At 35.0% G+C, this 19,307-nt stretch overlaps 1 protein-coding gene and 1 long non-coding RNA gene across 2 annotated transcripts; both read left to right on the top strand.

Annotated features, from left to right (window-relative positions):
• LOC18507052 (hydroxyproline O-galactosyltransferase GALT6) lies at nucleotides 3,400–7,903 on the top strand. Its single transcript, XM_018118273.1, has 7 exons — nucleotides 3,400–4,468; nucleotides 5,669–5,901; nucleotides 5,984–6,274; nucleotides 6,375–6,503; nucleotides 6,589–6,762; nucleotides 7,092–7,199; nucleotides 7,296–7,903. Exons 1-7 carry the CDS (start codon nucleotides 3,601–3,603, stop codon nucleotides 7,503–7,505), a joined length of 2,013 nt encoding a protein of 670 aa, XP_017973762.1. The 5' UTR covers nucleotides 3,400–3,600; the 3' UTR covers nucleotides 7,506–7,903.
• Nucleotides 14,643–16,441, top strand: LOC108661315. Its single transcript, XR_001927073.1, has 3 exons — nucleotides 14,643–14,683; nucleotides 15,367–15,450; nucleotides 16,270–16,441. It is a non-coding gene; the product is annotated as an uncharacterized LOC108661315 (long non-coding RNA).

The following is a 19,307-nucleotide window of genomic DNA, read 5'->3' on the forward strand; positions in this document are numbered from 1 at the left end:
AAGGCTCTCCTCCTAGACACATTGCAAAAATTTACTCAATTCATCACATTAATGCTAAATCACTATATATTTGACTTAAATCCTATACTAATGCATGGTATGAAATGCAATAGCCAAAAATGGCTTAAACGCGGTATTAACCTATTTTTGGCACTTTACCCGATAAATTGCTAACACGCTCCATTTTAGCTCTAAATCGTCTCATTCTCTCTCCAACATTTCTAACCATTAAATATCATCCAATAACCTTCTAAAATCACCAAAATCCGTTCACTTTCCTCCTTGGAAAATTCAGCCAAAAATGGGACATTAACTCGGTAAATTTTCTACTTTGTTTTTGTATCACATATAACTATTTGTCATCATTTTCTCTTCATTTCTCTTAGAATAAAAATCAGATCATCATCATTGTACCTCATTGCAGATTCGGCCAAGGGTGGGTATTGTGAAAATTTAATGCTTTCTTGCCCAATTTAATTTCTAAACACATTTAACTAACTAAAACTACCAATTTAACTAAAAATCAGAACCTAAAAATTTCAAAATCTCTCCCTTAGAATTTCATCCAGCCCTTGATGTCACTTTTAGATCTCTCTCCTCAAGCATGCTAAATGGAAACAAAGGCATAAGAAAGGTAGAAATCAAGCTAAAGTCGAAAAATCTTACCGTTAGACGCGTAAATGGGCGAAAAACATGAATTCCCCTTTCAATTTTCTTGTTTCTCTTTGGTTTTTATTTTTTTTTCTTCCTTTCCTCTCTATTTTCTCTTTTGTTCTCCCTTATGGCCGGCCAGCACTTAAAATGGGGTTTAAATGGGCTAACTTTTCATTAAAATAATATTATATCATTAAAAAGATACCACGTGTCACTTTCCCATTGGCCCATTTTTAAAATTTCATCCATTTGTTTCCAAATTTTCACCATACACTTGTCCCACATATCCATAGCTTAGATAAAATTCTCAGACTTATCCAAAGTCTCGGTGGAGTAATTTTTGAAATTTACACTTTTGCCCCAATAAAAGTAAAAAATTACTTTTTTGCCCAAAAAATTGAAAAATTGCCCATAGACATATTTTTATCCCTTATACTCATACCATTCTCCAATTTGTCAAATTTGATCTAAATTCTCTCAAAATCTCAAATTTTGTCAACGGGTGGCAAAATTACGATTTTACCCCTACACTCCAAAAATCACCAGAATTAAACTTTTTCACTTCCTATCATTAAATTATACTCCAAATAGTTAATCTTGGTCAAAAATTTTACTCCATGATCAATTTATTATCTTAGGTGGCAAAATGACGATTTTTGCCCCTGAACATCAAAATTTTCAATTTTACCCCTAATAAACCCTCGAACTCCGAACAATCATTTTTAGTCATTCCTGGACTATAAAATATTAAATTTCATCATACAATTACTATTTGAACTAGTTCGAGGTTAAATCAACTCAAGTGTACCGTTAGGTACGATACCGGGTTTCGTCTATTCTTAGGTGCTTTCCTAGCATAATAACATGCTACTCAGTGCATGTATGTCATGACATGTGTTTATAGGGTAAGGTTTTACATTAAGAATATAATTCTTGGGTTTTTCATTCTTTTTGTTATTTTCTTATTTTTCTTAGTTTGATTTGAATGTTTAAACTTTATTCAATGATGATGTGTGATTTGATGGAGAACTAAATTGTTAATTTAAGATTATGATTGAACTCATTATGTAGTCTGAATTATTTATTTCTCTTTTGATTATGCTTGATAGATTTAAGTTGTTTATTTTATTCTATTCTTAATGCTTCTAGTTGATTGGCTACCAATTAGATTGAATTGGAAACCTAGTTTAAACATTGACGAAGGAGATTTAGATAGACCTTGAATAGAATAGAGTATGATCGAATACACTTAGTTGATTAGGTGGTTTGATTTGCATGTAAGGTAGACATACACTTATAAGCCATACGTAGCCAAAATTAGAACACAAACTTAATGAATCTTTCTAAATATAATTTGCATAGACATATAGTAAATTAATTGAGAAATGTATTTTTATGAGAGACTCGATAGAGACTTATACATAATTTAGGACTCTAGGTTAGTAACTTAATCTAATAAATTGAGTTAAGAGAGAAAGACAATATTCAGATGAAGTATTGAGAGATATCATAGTCTTAGGTCTGGTAATCACTAGAAGTTAATAATTCTGTTGATATATTAGTTTTAGTTTTTAGTTTATTAGTTTTAAATTTTAATTTTAATTGTTTAGATAAAATTAGGATGCGTTAATTTTAATAGTTAACAGTAAAGATTAATTCAATTCTCTGTGAGATCGACACTCTACTCATCTCTATATTATCTTTGCGATACGTACACTTGTGTGGGTAGAAAATTGAACAACACTCGGGTTTAGTGGACTTACCTGCTAGGCTAGTGCCCCGATCACGTACCTCCGAATTTGGGTCGTGACATTTTTAAAGCAACTAATTCTATTTCATAAAGTTCATGTATTTTCTTTTCAAGTCATGAAAATGAATTCAACGAAAACAACTACAATTAGTCTCTTGCAAGCATTTTCATACTTACACTTTACTATTAATTAGACGGCTTTGTTTCCAAAAGAAAAATTTGTCTTTTGCTATTTGTGATATTCCAAAATTTCATTGTTCCTACCATTTTTGTCCCTCCTTAGTCCTTACTCAATAAAATTTTTTGGATGAAATTAAATAAATAAAGAAACAAAAAATAAAGGATATATTTTATCGTTTTATTTAAAATTAAAGTAATAATTCATATTCTTGCTTTTTGTAGAAAATGAGAGGATATGTTTAAATTAATGAAGATATATGTATTCGGTATGAAATCTTATGAGGCTTTGCATTTTATGCCATAAAAAGGTTAAAAAAAACATGTCAAAATAAACAAAACAAAATAAAATAAAATAAAATAAAATAAAAAACCCTTAGTATGCAAGAACAAACGCCTGTGATAGACACCTTGCAACGAGGCGGTCTTTCCCATGAAGATTCCCACGGGATTTACTTTATTATCCCTTCCGAATCCTGGGCCATCACTGCAAGTCAGCGTAGTTGATTCTTCAGTTTTCCCCTTTAAAAGAGTTACCACCGAAAAACATTCTCTCAGTTAGGAATAGGAATTGGATTTGATTTAAGAAAGAGTTAGCTCTTTCTTAATATTTATTCAAATTCTTAATTGTAAAAAGATATGTTTAATTTAATATATTACTTTATGAATCAAGAGATGTTAAGCTCAATGATTATTAATAATAATAAAAAAAATAGTCCAACAAAATCAAAAGAATATACGGTTTATTGCCACCCACGCCCTATTGAGTGGGTGACACCCATTTCCTTCGCTGAATTCAAATCAAAATTCCCATGAGTAAATTGCTTTGATTTATTTTATGAGGAAGACCGACCTAGCCCAGCCCTCTCTGTCTCTTTACGCGTTTGCTTGATAACCTGCCTCTTTCCTTCTGTTTTCATCTTCTTCTTCTTCTTCTCACTTCAAAGAAATCTATAAATATTCTCCGCCCTGTCTCTCGATCCCTTGTTCCTTTTTTTCTCCTTTTATTTTCTTGGGAAATGAAGAAATCAAAATTATCGAAGCAAGACAAATTTGACATATTCATTTCCTTATCAAAACAACGATCGATTCAAATTCTATTCATCGTTGGTTTCTTGTACATAGTTTTGGTTACTGTCGAGATCCCATTCGTGTTCCGAACTGGCTTCAATACTTTGTCTCAAGAGCCGTTAACTCGGCTTCCCAGACTCGCCAGCCAGGTGGATGTTCAACAGAAGGAAGCCCCTAGTCGTCCCTTGAGTTGGGTTTCCAAAAACTCGCCTTCCCCAACTCGGTTTCAACATAACCAGCAACTCAGAACTCAGTCTGGGATCGTTTCCAATTTGTCTTTCGATGACAAAACCTTCGATCCGAGTGGCAAAGGCGGGTCCTTGGAGCTCCATAAGTCCGCAAAAGTCGCTTGGGAACTTGGGAGAAAGCTATGGGAAAAACTGGAATCAGGGAAAGTTAAAATTGACTTGATAAAGAAGCCCGACAATGGATTCGAACTGTGTCCGCCTTCGGTTTATTTATCCGGGTCGGAATTTTCGGCCCATGGCAAGGTCATGGAGCTGCCCTGCGGGCTTACTTTGGGGTCTCACATAACGGTGGTGGGGAAACCGAGAGGAGCCCACCCAGAGACTAAGCCGAAAATTGCGTTGTTGAAGGATGGGGAAGACTCTGTTATGGTTTCGCAGTTTATGATGGAATTGCAGGGTTTGAAGACGGTGGATGGGGAGGAGCCACCGCGGATTCTTCATTTTAATCCGAGGTTGAAAGGGGATTGGAGTAGGAAGCCGGTGATTGAGCAGAACACTTGTTATAGGATGCAATGGGGATCCGCTATGCGTTGTGAAGGGTGGAAGTCTAAGGCCGACGAGGAGACTAGTATGTTTTATCTATTGATTTTTTTTGTAGCTTTTTTTTTTTCATTGAATTTGTGAAAAAAAGATGTGATATTTTTTTAAAGCTTTTGGTAGCTTGCTTAGAGTTGACGTATTTACTGTTTAGCTTAGTAAATTGTTGTATTCTATATGTAACTTGTTGAAACTGAGTTGATGCACATACTGATTGGAGGTGGATTGTTTTTGGTGATTAGCAGATTTTTGTTGGATTTGCATCACACCATTTGAATCTTAATTTGTTGATAGGTTGTGGTTAACTTTTACCATTTAGAGACCAGGAAATGGATTGTGTTGGGATTTGCGATTCTCATTGATTTTTCTTAGCATCTTATGGTTGGGAGAAATATTTGAGTGTGGGATTAAGACATTTCATATATTTTTCTGTTTGGATGTATGTTAAGTTTAGAATCAGGGTGTTGTAGAATACAAATTTAATTACAACTGAAGTTCTTAGTGAATTTATTCATATCAGCATTGCATGAAGAAGGGGTAATATGCTATGTGGATTTGTAAATGCAACTTTCCTGTTGTTTTCTTGTCCTTTTGGGCCTTTTCTTCCTTGTTTAATTTGTGGATCATGGCATGCATGCTGATGATATTTGAACTTTTATTTTTAGCTTGTGACTTGTGATTTTGTAGCTAGCATGTTGGATTTTGTCTGCTGCATGAAAAGTGCCACTGTTCCTGGGATTTCTTCTTCTAAATTTTCTTTCTAAAATTGATGGGGTGCCATAATAACTTGGGTTTCATCAAAATGTGGGCTACCAGTGTATGTAATTTAGAGGAAAATAGGAGAATCTTTGAAGTTGAATTAAATATCGAGGACTTGTGGCTTGAACAGAAGTTGGAATGCACCTAGAGTCTTATGGCAGGTGAAGCTATAGATTGCCCCCCAAAACTTTGCAAGTTAATCATGTTGTTCTTGATCTCCCTCTCTTCCCTCAGAAAAGGAGATACAATAAGAAAGAAAGTAGTCTTCTCACATTTGATAAACTCCCATAGGCCCCCCCTCTCTTCTTTTTCTTTTTCCTTGCAGTCCATGCTTTGCCACTGTATCTTTTCACTGTTTGAAAAGCCAGGAAAAGAATAATAGGTTGTTTTGAATTGTTTGCATTGGCGTTCACTATTTTCAACTCTTCATTGTCATGCCACAAAAATGTCTAATTCTTTATACCGCCTGCAGTTGATGGTCAGGTGAAGTGTGAGAAGTGGATCCGGGATGATAATGATCACTCTGAGGAGTCTAAGGCAACATGGTGGTTGAAACGGTTAATAGGCCGGACTAAAAAGGTGACCGTTGACTGGCCCTTCCCATTTGCTGAGGGCAAGCTTTTTGTCCTGACTCTTAGTGCTGGTTTAGAGGGATATCATGTTAATGTTGATGGGAGGCATATTACTTCTTTTCCTTATCGAACTGTAAGTTATATAATGTAAACTTAATATTATCCATCATGTTATATCTTGATTTGTTCTTGATGTGATTTTATAATGTTGACAGGGATATACCCTTGAGGATGCCACTGGACTAACTTTGAATGGGGACATTGATGTGCACTCTGTATTTGCAGCATCTTTGCCTACATCACATCCTAGTTTTGCTTCTCAAAGGCATCTTGAGAAGTCCTACAGATGGAAGGCTCCACCACTTCCTGAGCAGCCTGTGGAACTGTTTATTGGTATACTTTCGGCAGGCAATCATTTTGCCGAGCGGATGGCTGTAAGGAAGTCTTGGATGCAGCATAAACTTGTTAAATCTTCAAATGTGGTTGCTCGTTTCTTTGTGGCAATGGTAAGTTAAAAACTATCCTAGCACTTAAAGTTCGATGGTTTTGGGATAACATATTACCTTAAGCTCTGTATTTAACTGCCTTCTCCATATGTTTGGACAGCATGCAAGAAAGGAAGTGAATGTGGAATTGAAGAAAGAAGCAGAATTTTTTGGAGATATTGTTATTGTGCCTTATATGGATAACTACGACCTTGTTGTTTTAAAAACTGTTGCCATCTGTGAATATGGGGTGAGTGGTGGAACCTTTATCCATTTTGAAGAAATGAATGGTTAATTGTTTCTTGAGATTGTTGTAATGGGTTTGTTTGTTACAGGCCCGTGTGGTGTCTGCCAAGTACATTATGAAGTGTGATGATGACACATTTGTGAGAGTAGATGCAGTTATTAATGAAGCAAAGAAAGTACATGAGGGCAGGAGCTTCTATATTGGAAACATCAACTATTACCATAAGCCCCTGCGGTCTGGTAAATGGGCAGTAACATATGAGGTATGGATGGTCTTTACTGTAGTGTATTTCAGTTCATCAGTTAATGCGTGGTTAAACAAATCAAGAGATGATTTGGCTTGTAGAAAGACCAGCCTATATCAGTTGCACATTTCAGCTGTATCTTCGTATATTTTTGCGTGCTTGTGACTGTATTTTATTCTGTTGAAAGTTTTTTGATTAATTTCGAATTCTATAAATAATTTCCTTTGAATTAAAATTGCTGTATGGTGATCTGTGCTGGTGCTTAATTTTGAGGAATCCATGGGAATTGCGAAGCAATTCATATAGAATATTCTTATTTGTTGTAACCCATGCATTCACTGTTTCAGGAATGGCCAGAGGAAGCTTATCCACCCTATGCAAATGGGCCAGGATACATACTGTCATCTGACATTGTAATCTTTATTGTGTCTGAGTTTGAAAGACACAAATTAAGAGTAAGCCACCCATTCCCCCCCTCCCTGTTCTCTCCCTGAAGATCACGGTGTTTGGCATGTTTTATTTAGTATTTAAAATAATTTTACTTTCTGCAGTTGTTCAAAATGGAAGATGTGAGCATGGGAATGTGGGTGGAGAAATTCAACAGCTCAAAACCAGTGGATTATCTGCATAGCTTGAAGTTCTGCCAGTTTGGATGCATAGAAGATTATTATACAGCTCACTACCAGTCCCCAAGACAGATGATCTGCATGTGGGATAAGTTGCAAAGGCAGACAAGGCCTCAATGTTGCAACATGAGATAATACTGGTTGTAATACTTCCTTGGTATCTCTCGCATGTAGACAAATTTTGCAGGCATAGTCTCAAATCTCAATGTTGTATATTTTGTGGAGGGATGGGTTAGTGTATTTAGGTTGTCTCAATTCAAATTTATTCTTTTTATTAGTTTGTTCCTTTCTTACCTTTCTAAGTTCTTTTTTCTTTTCTTTTTCTTTTCCATTTTTTTGGGTTTTTTTCTCAAAGAAACGGGGCATGTTAAGAGGCAAAAGAAGGTGGTGAATGGTGCAGATCAGAAAATGAAAGAGAGGTGGACGATATAGGTGCAGTGCTGGTAACATTTTTGTGGCATCTCCTTGTGTAATTTCCAGCATGGTTTTGATAATGGCATCAGATGGAAATGAATAGTTCTCCTTGCTTCTTTTACCATTCTTTCAGACCTTGTTAAGGACTGCAGTTGTCTGCTATACGACCAACAAGTTCCCAATCTAGTCTTGAATAAAGACCGCATTTCTGATCGGTTTTTGATGGGAACAGCAAGAGAGAGCAATGATTGAATCATACACGCAGCGAAATAAATAAATAAGAACAAACAAAAATAGAAAACACAAAATTGCCCATACCGTACTCCACGGATCCTCTTAGTGTTTTAACACAATCAAAACTAAAAGGAGTATTTTGAAATTTTCATTACCTAGCCAGGTGATGTGGTGATCACCATGGCAACTCCTCTTGCTTCTCTAGACCCGTGACACACCACAAGGTAGGAGGAGAACTCAAGTCACTTAAATGCTTGGCCTCCAATGGATGCACACACAGTTGCAATGGAACCTTCTTCAAGGTGGGAGCCTCTCAACTACACCTTTGTGTTAGTAAAGTGGACAACAGCTTGTCCTCTCCACTCAATTCCTCACAGCCTCTTGGTTGAATGCAAGGAGAAAAGTGCTTCTCCAAGTTTTTCACACAAGGGGCGGCTAGAGTGCTTGGTTTAATGTGTTGTCTAACAACTCTATTAAGAAGAGTAGTTAAAATGTGATACTGTATACCTAGGTTAAAATTAGCCTTTTCTTTTATTATAAGGCTTCAATATTATCACTATTTATAATATTGATCCCATGCTTAATTGAACTAATTTTAATTAAGTCCTTGGAGATTAAAACCTAGTATTTGATTTAAGTCCGACTTAAAACATCACACTCTCAATTTAATTCTAATTACAACTTATTGTGTGTAACTCATTAGGTTCTTAATATGTGGCAATAGCATTTAATTATAATCTAAGTGACCTTAAGATTACTAATTGAATGCTATAGACAATGAGCGGTATCTAGCAACACATCATGGTCACATAGTTGTTAAGAGAGTCAAAGGGTTCTTCAAAAACCTTTTAGTGTGCAATTTATTAGTATAATTCTTTCTCTTATCATATATCCCAAAAAAATTGAAAGTATGGTGCAATGTCAATTTTCATATCCTTCTATGTTAGCTCATTTAGGCTTCACCACAAGTTTTTTTTAAACTTAGGAAACTCCTTTCCTAATCTCCAAGCTGCCTTGCTCAAGGATTTCATATGGCTAGTGTGAACTAAGAACAAGCAGAATATGTCCCCTAAATCAATTGGGGTGATGATTCCTATCTTGACCACTCGTTTGACTTCATGTGCTCCATGTTATACCCAACATTCATCTTTTTTGGGCATCTTTGGTTAGGTATCGGAGAGATGAAGTCAAAGCATAGCACTCCACACATAACAGAATCTGGTGTCTCAAGTCTAGGGAGTATTTACACAACTGACACATGAAAAATGTTGTATAGGCATTAGAGTGATTTACCAAATGGACTTTTTATAATGGTTCATGTTTAGTGAACTTGCCTCCTATGCAAATGTCTACATTTTAACTCTAAGTATCTTTACCTATGAGATCGTTGCTTATTTCACAAGTAATAAGCATAATATGTGCTAGCGTTTGAGTATTATCAATGCCTATCTTGATTATGCAATGGTCAGGAACTATTGTGGAATAGTGCTTTAATGCTTAAGGATCTCGCAATTATAACTTAATTATAATTCCTTTACAAGGCACATTTGTTCCAAGAGCTTTATCGTCATAAGTTAAAGCAACTAATTGCAAAGAAACTTGTGGATAAAGAAATATCTTTTATTGCATAATAAAATGTCATAATATACAAATTAATAAGGAACACCCTTTACAACCTATGTGATTGGCTTTAGGGCTCACTCCAACATTTTTTATTGGCATTGAAGGCACTTATGTATCTAATACCAATACCCTCAAGGTGGCGATTGTGTTTTTGTTGTGACAGAGCTTAGTGAGAGGGTTAACAATGTTATCCTTAGTGGGAACTCGTTTTATTCCTATGTTGCCTCTCCCAATGATCTCCCTGATAACATAATAGTGCCTTAGTAATCATTAATGAGACCTTTGTTTCTTTGCTTGTGCAATGACTCCATTGTTGTTGCAATACAAGGGTAATGGGTCAACAATGGTAGGAACCACACTGAGTTTGGTCACAAACTTTCGAATCCGAACAACCTCCTTTGCCACCTCAAATGCAGAGATGTACTCGGCTTTGGTTATAGAATTGACAATTGTTTCTTGTGTGGAACTTTTCCAACTGAGTGCCCTTCCATTGAGAGTAAAGATATATCCATTTTGTAATTTGCTATCATCCTTATCGATTTGAAAGCTAGCAGTTACAAAACCCCTAACTTGGAGTTCACTTCCTCCATAGACCAAGAAAACATCCTTAGTTCTTTGTAAGTATTTTAGGATGTTTTTCACTACAATCTAGTGACGTTCACTAGGATTAGCTTGGTATCTACTCATAACACTCGGAGTGTATGATACATCAAGTCTAGTGTACAACATGACATACATGATAAATCTTATGGCTGAAGCATAAGGTATTTTATCCATGTAATCCTTTTCCTTTTGAGTCTTAGGACAATTGTCTTGAGATAGGTGTACGTCGTGCAACATAGGCAAGTTTACTCCTTTGGAATTTTCCATGCTAAACAGTTTTAGTACCTTGTTTATGTACATTGATTGTGAAAGACCAAGCAACCTATTAGACTTATCTCTATAGATTTTTATCCCTAAAAAGCTGTATCTCCCAAATCTTTCATGGAGAATGTTTGGAAAACCAAATCTTTGTGGATTGTAGCATTGGTATATCATTTTCAATGAGCAATATGTCATCTACATATAGCACAAGGAATACTATAGCGCTCCCACTAACCTTTTTGTAAACACAAGGTTCATTTTTGTTCTTGATGAAATCATTTGACTGCATCATCAAAATAAATGTTCCAGCTTCGAGATGCCTACTTTAGTCCATAGATGGACTTTTGGAGGTTGCATACCTTGTTGGCATTCTTTTTGGATGTTAAACCATCAAGTTGTGTCATCTACACTTCTTCTTGTAAGTTCCTGTTAAGGAATGTAGTTTTGACATCCATTGCCAAATCTCATAATCATGGTATGCAGTAATTGAAAGCAAGATCTTGATGGACTTAAGCATGGCTACAAGTAAGAAGGTTTCGTCAAAGTCAACACCTTGTCTTTCTTTGTAACCTTTTGCCACTAACCTTGCCTTAAAGGTTTGTTAGCTTGAAAATGAGTATAGTTTTGATTATGACAAAATGATTCAAATTTGCATTTGCTTTACTAAAGTGATCCTTGACAAGTTCTTGAAATGATTAATTCTCATATATTTGTTTTTACATGATTACAAGCTTGATTGTTTTAATTGCATGAATTCTTGAAGTTACGAGCTTATATGATTTAGTTGTATGAGTGCTTTTAATCTCTCTAATGTTCACTTTTGAGATGTCTAAGTTGCAAGATAGGTGCTCAAGATGAGAAGCTCATTGATCTTCACAACATCAAGTTTGTTTCAAGCCAAGAAGCTCATTCTCAACTCAACATTTGATCACAAGGAACATATGACCAAAGTTACATGTTGAATTGATGAAGAAATTGAAGATTTAAAGGCAAGAGTCGACCTTAGAGAAGCTCCAATTGATCCTATGGCATAATGGTTGAAGAATGGATGAAGAATTGTGAAGTATAGAAGGCATAGTCAACCATATAGAAGCTATAGTCAACCTTAGGATAGATTGCACTAGTAATTCAAGATTTGAGAAGCCATAGTCGACCCTGATGAAGATATAGTCAACCCTCAGATAGAGCACATGAAAAAATCAAGGATTTGAGAAGCCATAGTTGACCTGCAAGCCCTTATAGTCAACTACCCAAGGCCAAAGGATATTGCATATAGATTTCAAAAGACAAATAGCTAGTTTTTTATTAGAATCATCCCAAACAGCTCTAAACTTTTTCCAAGCATAAAAAGGACTTTTATAACACATTTTAGAGGTTGGAAGAGTAGAGAAAAACATCCAATACTCAAGCATCAAATTCTATGAAGAAAAAGAGAGGAAGAAAGAAAAACCAAGCTAAATTAAGCAATACACATTCTTCCATTTAGCTTTTAAGTTATCTTTGAGCTCCAAATTCTTTGTGCCTTCGTTCTTATTATTTATATACATCTTTGTACACATCATACTCTTCCAACATTATACTTACCTAGCAAAATCCAACTCTCAGAGGCACTCTTGCTATTCTTGTAAAGGTTCTAACTCATCCTTGAAAAGTTCTTGTAAGTTTGTGGTTGAGCCTATTAAAAGCCATTATTATGGGTTGGGCTTACTCTTGTGAAAAAGCATTGTTGAGGATTATGCTTGCTCTTGTTAAAAGGCATTACTGAGGGTTTTAGTTAAGCTTGTGAAAAACCATTGTAAGGCTTGTTGGTTGATTCCATGAAAAGTCATTGTGAGGGTTTAAAGTTTGATCTTGTAAAAAACACATTTCCTTGAGTGGATTTGAAATTCCTTGGTGAGCTAAAGGAGTGGATGTAGGCACTTGAGAAAGCTGAACCTCTATAAAAATACTTGTGTCTTTACTTTTCATTGTTGCTTTGATTTTCATATTTACTTTGTGCTTTATTGCTTGAAATTTGTTTGAGAAAATCACTAGCCTTGTTTTTTAACACAAGTAGAAAATTTATCTTTGAAAAGGATTTAGTTTTTCACTTGAAATGTTTTTCTTGAGTTGTTATTGTTTAAGTTACTTAAAAATGTTTTGAGAATTTTCAAAGGTAATCATTTGCCTATGCTTGATTGAGTTAAATTTCTTAAGATTTGCTTATTCATCAAAATCTTCTTGGAACCTTCTCTTAAAATTTGGCAAATACGTTTTTTGGTTTAGGGTCGATTATAGGATCATTATAGTTGACTATAGCTCCTTGTTCCTTAGTTTTTAGGATTTTTTTCTTAAAAGTCCAATTCACCCCCTTTTTAGACATTCTTCTCATTTGATTCATTGAGCTAACATTACTAACAATCGATATTAGAGCTTGGTCTCAATTTTGTAGGTCTAACCACCTTTGAGTGATCCTTGTTAGCTCCAAGACATGGCCATGAACTTTAATGCAACAATTCTTGGTGAAGGGCAATCACTTATGGAGCTTTTTATATTTAATGGTGAGAACTACATTTATTGGAAGAATAGAAGGAAATACTTTATTCTAGCCAATAATTAAGAAGTTTGGTGGACAATTGTTGATGGTCCATACAAGCTAACCAAGAAAAAAAAATAATGGGATACAAGTGACATGAATATGGTACAACTTAATGTCAAAGCTATACATATTCTTCTTTGCACACTTGATGATAATGTTTGTCTATAAACGACCCTTGTCCCGTACCGTTCAATGGACTATTTATCTGCACATGGTATACAAATGGGTGAGTCATCTAATACTTAGTGAGTGGTGTAGATAAACAAAATCATATAAATATATAAACACATATATAGATGTTGCATTATTAGTGCATTCAAATATCCTAACAAACGACTTCGAGTATAAGGGCATATCGTCATCCCTAAAGTCTTCTATGTGAGGGCATGTTGTCATCCTCAATGTCTCTAAATGTTTTTACACATGTCATTGGGCTTACCATCAACACCAATCAAAATTATTTAAATTATTCTCCACGACATACTCTATCAACCTGAGTATCACATCAGATTCATACCATATTTATCAAAGTCTTTCCATGGCTATCTCATCTCATATACAAGTCAAATTAAATCAACTATTGGTCCTCCCTTGGACATAGTTAAATCATGCTTGGTGGCTAACCGGTGGAAAATAAAATCACACTTAAGGCAAAGCCACTAGCGGAGGATCAAATCACGCGAGTACTGGAGCAACGAACGGAGAATTAGATCACGCACAATGTAGAAGCAGCTGGTGAAAAAGCAAAGTCATCGACCGGAGTAATCGCCCACAGACGGCATCACTCAGAGTAATCTCAAACGGGTGGCATCAAATTAGTATAGGCAAGAACTACAAGGGGGATTAATGCCATTGTCCTTGCTTACCACCATCCCTGCAAGCACACAAAGTTCACATGGGAATGGAACTCAACTCAACCAAAAATTACATTAATGTATGAAATTAATCCCTCGGATGGAACACAAATTTGCAAATAAGGCCATTGTGTGTGTCAAGCACGGCCTTATAAAATACTTGCATGTCATTCATGTGATTGACAATATGCTTGCATACTTTGAAAGCCCCGAAAAATCGTCAAAAGACGGTAGTGTACTGAATGGTACAACTAAGTTGAATTAAGACTCGATCTAGACCAAATAAAGATTTTAAGATGAAATTTAGAATTTAAAATTCCCAGAATGATTTAATATAGTGATTTGGAGTTTGAGAATCGATTTGGAGTCAAAATGGAATTTTTATGACTAGGGGTAAAATGGTTATTTTACCACCCGAGGGCAAAATTGTAATTTTACACCACCCAACACTTGTCATACTCATAGATTTCATCCCTTAACATTTTATATGGTGAATAATTGAAATATTTTATGTGGTGGAGAAAGAAAGCTTAATTGTTAAGTGTAAAATGTGGACCAATTGTATGGTGATAAGTGGCAAGCTTATATTTGTTTATAATTTACATTAAAAACCAGCACATAAACCCTCCCAACTCATTTCTCTTGGTCGGCCAAAGGAAGAAAAGGGAAGGAAAGAAGAACAACAAAAACCTAGCTAAGAAATTCAAGAGAAATTCACAAAATTTCAAAGAATGAAGTGATAAAAGGTAAGATTTTTCAATTCTAGCTTGTGATCTACCTTTCCTATGCATTCTTTTTCATTTTACATGGTTGAGAATCAAGTTTGCATGAGGATACCTTTGCTAGTCGGACATGGGGGGAGGCGTTTTGAACTTGGATTTGGTTAGATTTCAATATATTCTAGTGTTTTTAGTTAGTTAGTGATGTGTAGCATGAAAAGCAAACAAGAAAAATTCATTTTCTTCCATCACCCTCCATTGGCCGAATCTTCCCTATGGTCTGTTGATGGTGGACTTGATTTTATTTCAAGTGATTTGGTTAAGAATTAATGATTTATGGTGTAAAAATCAAGTGGGAAAAACCATAGTGTTCATGCACCCACCATGGCCGAAATTCCCAAGAAGAAATGTGAAGATGATCTTGCTAAATTTTATGTTACTTGACTTGAGTTTGATGATTTGGAGTATTGGGAGAAAAATGGAGTTATTTGGAGTTAAATTGGACATACTGGCCAATTAATCAAGTGATAGATCGAATTAGGCCAACACCGTTTTATTTAGGTACACAGTTGAATTTATGTAGAACACCGTGTTTAAACGATGATCCGAACAATTTGCATTCCATTTCATGCATTCATATAGAGCCTAGATTAGTTTTATAACGGTTTAGCACCAATGTGGTAAATTGCTTAATTATGCATTATGTCTAGGTTGTGAATCCTCCGGTAAGGGCAAAGAAGTTGTACCCGAAGATCAATAGTCGGAATACTCCAAAAATTTGAACTCTCGATATTGTGAGTAACCCTATTATCATCTTAATTATCCAAAGTATGTTTTTATCCGATTTTGTAATTCTATGGAAAATGTGTTTAAATGAAATGATTTTATAAATTGTCTTGAAATTGAATGATGACTTGAAAATAGAGTAATTGGAGACTACTTGCTGTATTGTAAATTATGTTTTGAATTGAATGGCTTATGATAATGTGGGCATGAATTGCTGGATGGGTATTTGTGTTGAAAATGTATAAATTGTTGTTTGCCTTGATAGGCTGGATAATGATAAAATTACCATGTCATGCTGTTGAATTTTTATTGAATTGGTGGGTTATAGATTGGTCACTGTAGTGGCGGGTTCTGTGGACCAGCCTATTAGAGGGGCACGGAATTCGGTTATATTCTTACCTCGGTCGGAGAGGCGAGTAGGGTATCTCTTGGGGTAAAGTTTAGAGTTCACTTCACGCCAAACCACCACGTGAGAGTGAATTTAGCCAACGCCAAGGAATGGCTGTGCTTTTAAATGTAAAAATGTGTTTTGTGCGTATATGACTTTTTAACAACCTTGACGGACTCAGTTAGATGCCTCGGCTAAGGTATCTACGAGAATGAGTTTTGGCACGAGCCAAGTTTTTAAGAGATTCATAAGCCTCTTTGTATATTTTGGATGAAATGTAACTGGCTTAGATGATTTGAAATGTGTTTTGATGTTATGAACCATTTTATGATGATCTATTTTAATCGTCTCCATTTACTCGACTTTAAATATTTTAGATGATATTTGTTTACTCACTGGGATTATATAATCTCATCACCCTCATTTCCACCCATTTCAGGCTCAGGATAGTTTGTAGATAGCTAATATCGTTGAAGGCTACAGTTGGCTTTACTTCCTAAAAAAAATCGTAGGTTCATAGCCTACGTTCACTTTTGTCATTTGGGGGCCCACGTGTCATTGTAAATTAAATTACATACCTTGACTATCTGTATTACAGTATGTATGAATTTATTTCGTGTTTACGCTACAAAAATTTCTTACAAATAACTCTATAAAAATTGTTTTATAAGATAATGAAATATTTTATTGAATATTTTTATTATATTCAAATAGTCATAATTTCACTTTAAATGAATGTTTTAGACATCTAAACTTATTTTGATTATGAAATATGTGTTTTGCACTCGCATACTATATTATTAGCTGGTTTCAAAATTTTTGGAGAAAAATGACCAAAATACCCTCGAGAGACGAAAATTATTTTTTTATTGTTTTGGTTTGGAAATAGCTTATAATCTTTTAAAATATGATATTAGCAACTGTTGCTCGCAAGGGAGGTGAGAAAGCTGATGTTAAAGCCTTGCGAGGTTTCGGTTGGTATTTCGAGTAATGAATGTCTATCGAGACATCGCGGTGGTTGTCACGAGCTCGAGGAGAGTATCGTGTCGTGACAGTGCGTCTATCATTCACATTTCTTCATCGAACCACAAATCACATTCAACGAGCTGCAATAATCTTTGAGCTTGGTTAAGGTTCTAAGTGCCTTTATACCTTCAAGGCATCATTTAATAAAATCTTCATAATGTCTCATTCACCTAGGGTAATCTACACTTAGGGTTCAACGTAGCCTATAGACCTCTTTTTAGGCTTACACAACAAAGGCCACCTAAGTGGCTCATGTCACAACACACAAGCACTCAATCCATATTTTGGTTCTTTAACTTAGGCGCTTACATCTAGTCAACCAAATATATGCATATATACATATACATATATACAAACACACATTCTATTCTAATACCATGGTAACGCCTTTATCAAGACGTCATGCGTCACATTTATTTTTAAGTAAACCCACTCATAGTGACAAATTGGAAGTACTCTTAGCCAAGCTTTGATTCTTAGCCTCCAATCGTCTTCTAGCTCACCAACGAGTCAATTTAACTCCGTTTCCCCCTTCAAACACATTAAAACATCAATATATTAATTATTTCTAGCTTCCAAAATATGCCAACTTTTGCACAATTTACCAAATCTTAGTAATCCAACTATGTAATCTCAAATCCACCAACAATGAGATAAACCAATACCTTAGAAGTTAGATTGCACAAATCTTAGCTCCAAATTCAAGCTAAATCAAGGGAGATTCACTAAAGCTAGAACAACTAGATTTCTTAGAATCTAACCGATTAAATTGAAAAATAATCAGTAAAAATGTTTAATCCTACCTCAATAATGTTTCCCCAAGCTCCAAATAGCCTCAAATGGCTTTAAAAATCAATTTGGGTGTTAGGGTTTTGAGTTTTCTAGAGAAAGAAAGGCAGAGAAAAAGCTGAGAGTGAGATAAACTAGAAATGGCCCGAAACCCTTTTTATTTTTATATTTTCTAAGTGATTTATTGATACATTTGGCAATATATCAATACATTTGCCCATATTTAAACTAAATGTATCGATACATTTCAAGCAGAATTGTCCTGGGTGCTTTCTACTTCAACTGTATCGATACATTAGGGCAATGTATCGATACATGTTCATCAAATTTCCAAATCCATCGATACATCCTCAAATGCATCGATAGAATTCCTCCAGAACACCTCATTTTATTCTTCCTGTCAAGAATGAATCGATACATGAAGGGATATATCGATACATCTTCCCCTGTAGCCAGTTTTAAGCTTCTAAAACTTCCAAAAATCCAAGTTGAACACCCCAAAATCATTCCCTGTTAATATCACATTTCAAATCATTCATTTAACTTAATCTCATACACAAAAATTTGCAAACATAACATTAAACTTATATCAAAACCTCAAACTTGTTGGCTCTATTAGTTTTTGATGATAATAAAACATTCACATTCATTTGTGTCTAATATTTCTACTTGAATGTGCATGAAAAACCCAACTCTATAAACACATGTCATGACATACATGTACTGAGTAGCATGTTATTACCCTAGGAAAGTCTCTAAGAATAGACAAAACCCGATATTGTACTTGTAAAACCCGACCCTATAAATATATGTCATAACATACATGCACTGAGTAGCATGTTATTATGCTAAGAAAGTCCCTAAGAATAGACAAAACCCGGTATTGTACCTAACGGTACACTTGAATTGATTTAACCTCGAACTAATTCAAATAGGAATCATAGGATGAAATTCAATATTTTATAGTCAAGGAATGACTAAAAATGATTGTTCGGAGTTCGAGGGTTCATTTTGGGAAAATTTGAAAATTTTGATGTTTAGGGGTAAAATCCTAATTTTTCCACTCGTGGACAAAATTTGAGATTTTGAGAGAATTTAGATCACATTTGACAAATTGGAGAATGGTATGAGTATAAAGGATGGAAAATATGTCTATGGGCAATTTTTCAGTTTTTGGGGTAAAAATGTAATTTTTGACTTTTATGGGGGCAAAAGTGTAAATTTTAAAAATTACTCCACCAAGACTTTGGATAAGTCTGAGAATTTTATCTAAGCTATGGATATGTGGGACAAGTGTATGGTGAAAATTTGAAAACAAATGGATGAAATTTTAAAAGGGACCAATGGGAAAGTGACACATGGCATTTTTTTTAATGGTTTAATATTATTTTAATGGAAAATAAGCCCATTTAAACCCCATTTTAAATGATGGCCGGCCATAAGGAAAGAACAAGAGAGAAAATAGAGAGGAAAGGAAGAAAAGAGAAAAACCAAAGAGAAACAAGAAAATTCAAAGGGGAATTCACGTTTTTTACCCGTTTACGCGTCTAACGGTAAGATTTTTTGACTTTAGCTTGATTTCTACCTTTCCAATGCCTTTGTTTCCATTTAGCATGCTTGAGGAGAGAGATCTAAAAGTGACATCAAGGGCTGGATGAATTT

This window comes from Theobroma cacao, chromosome 3, assembly GCF_000208745.1.
Source record: "Theobroma cacao cultivar B97-61/B2 chromosome 3, Criollo_cocoa_genome_V2, whole genome shotgun sequence".
Lineage (NCBI taxonomy): Eukaryota > Viridiplantae > Streptophyta > Magnoliopsida > Malvales > Malvaceae > Theobroma > Theobroma cacao.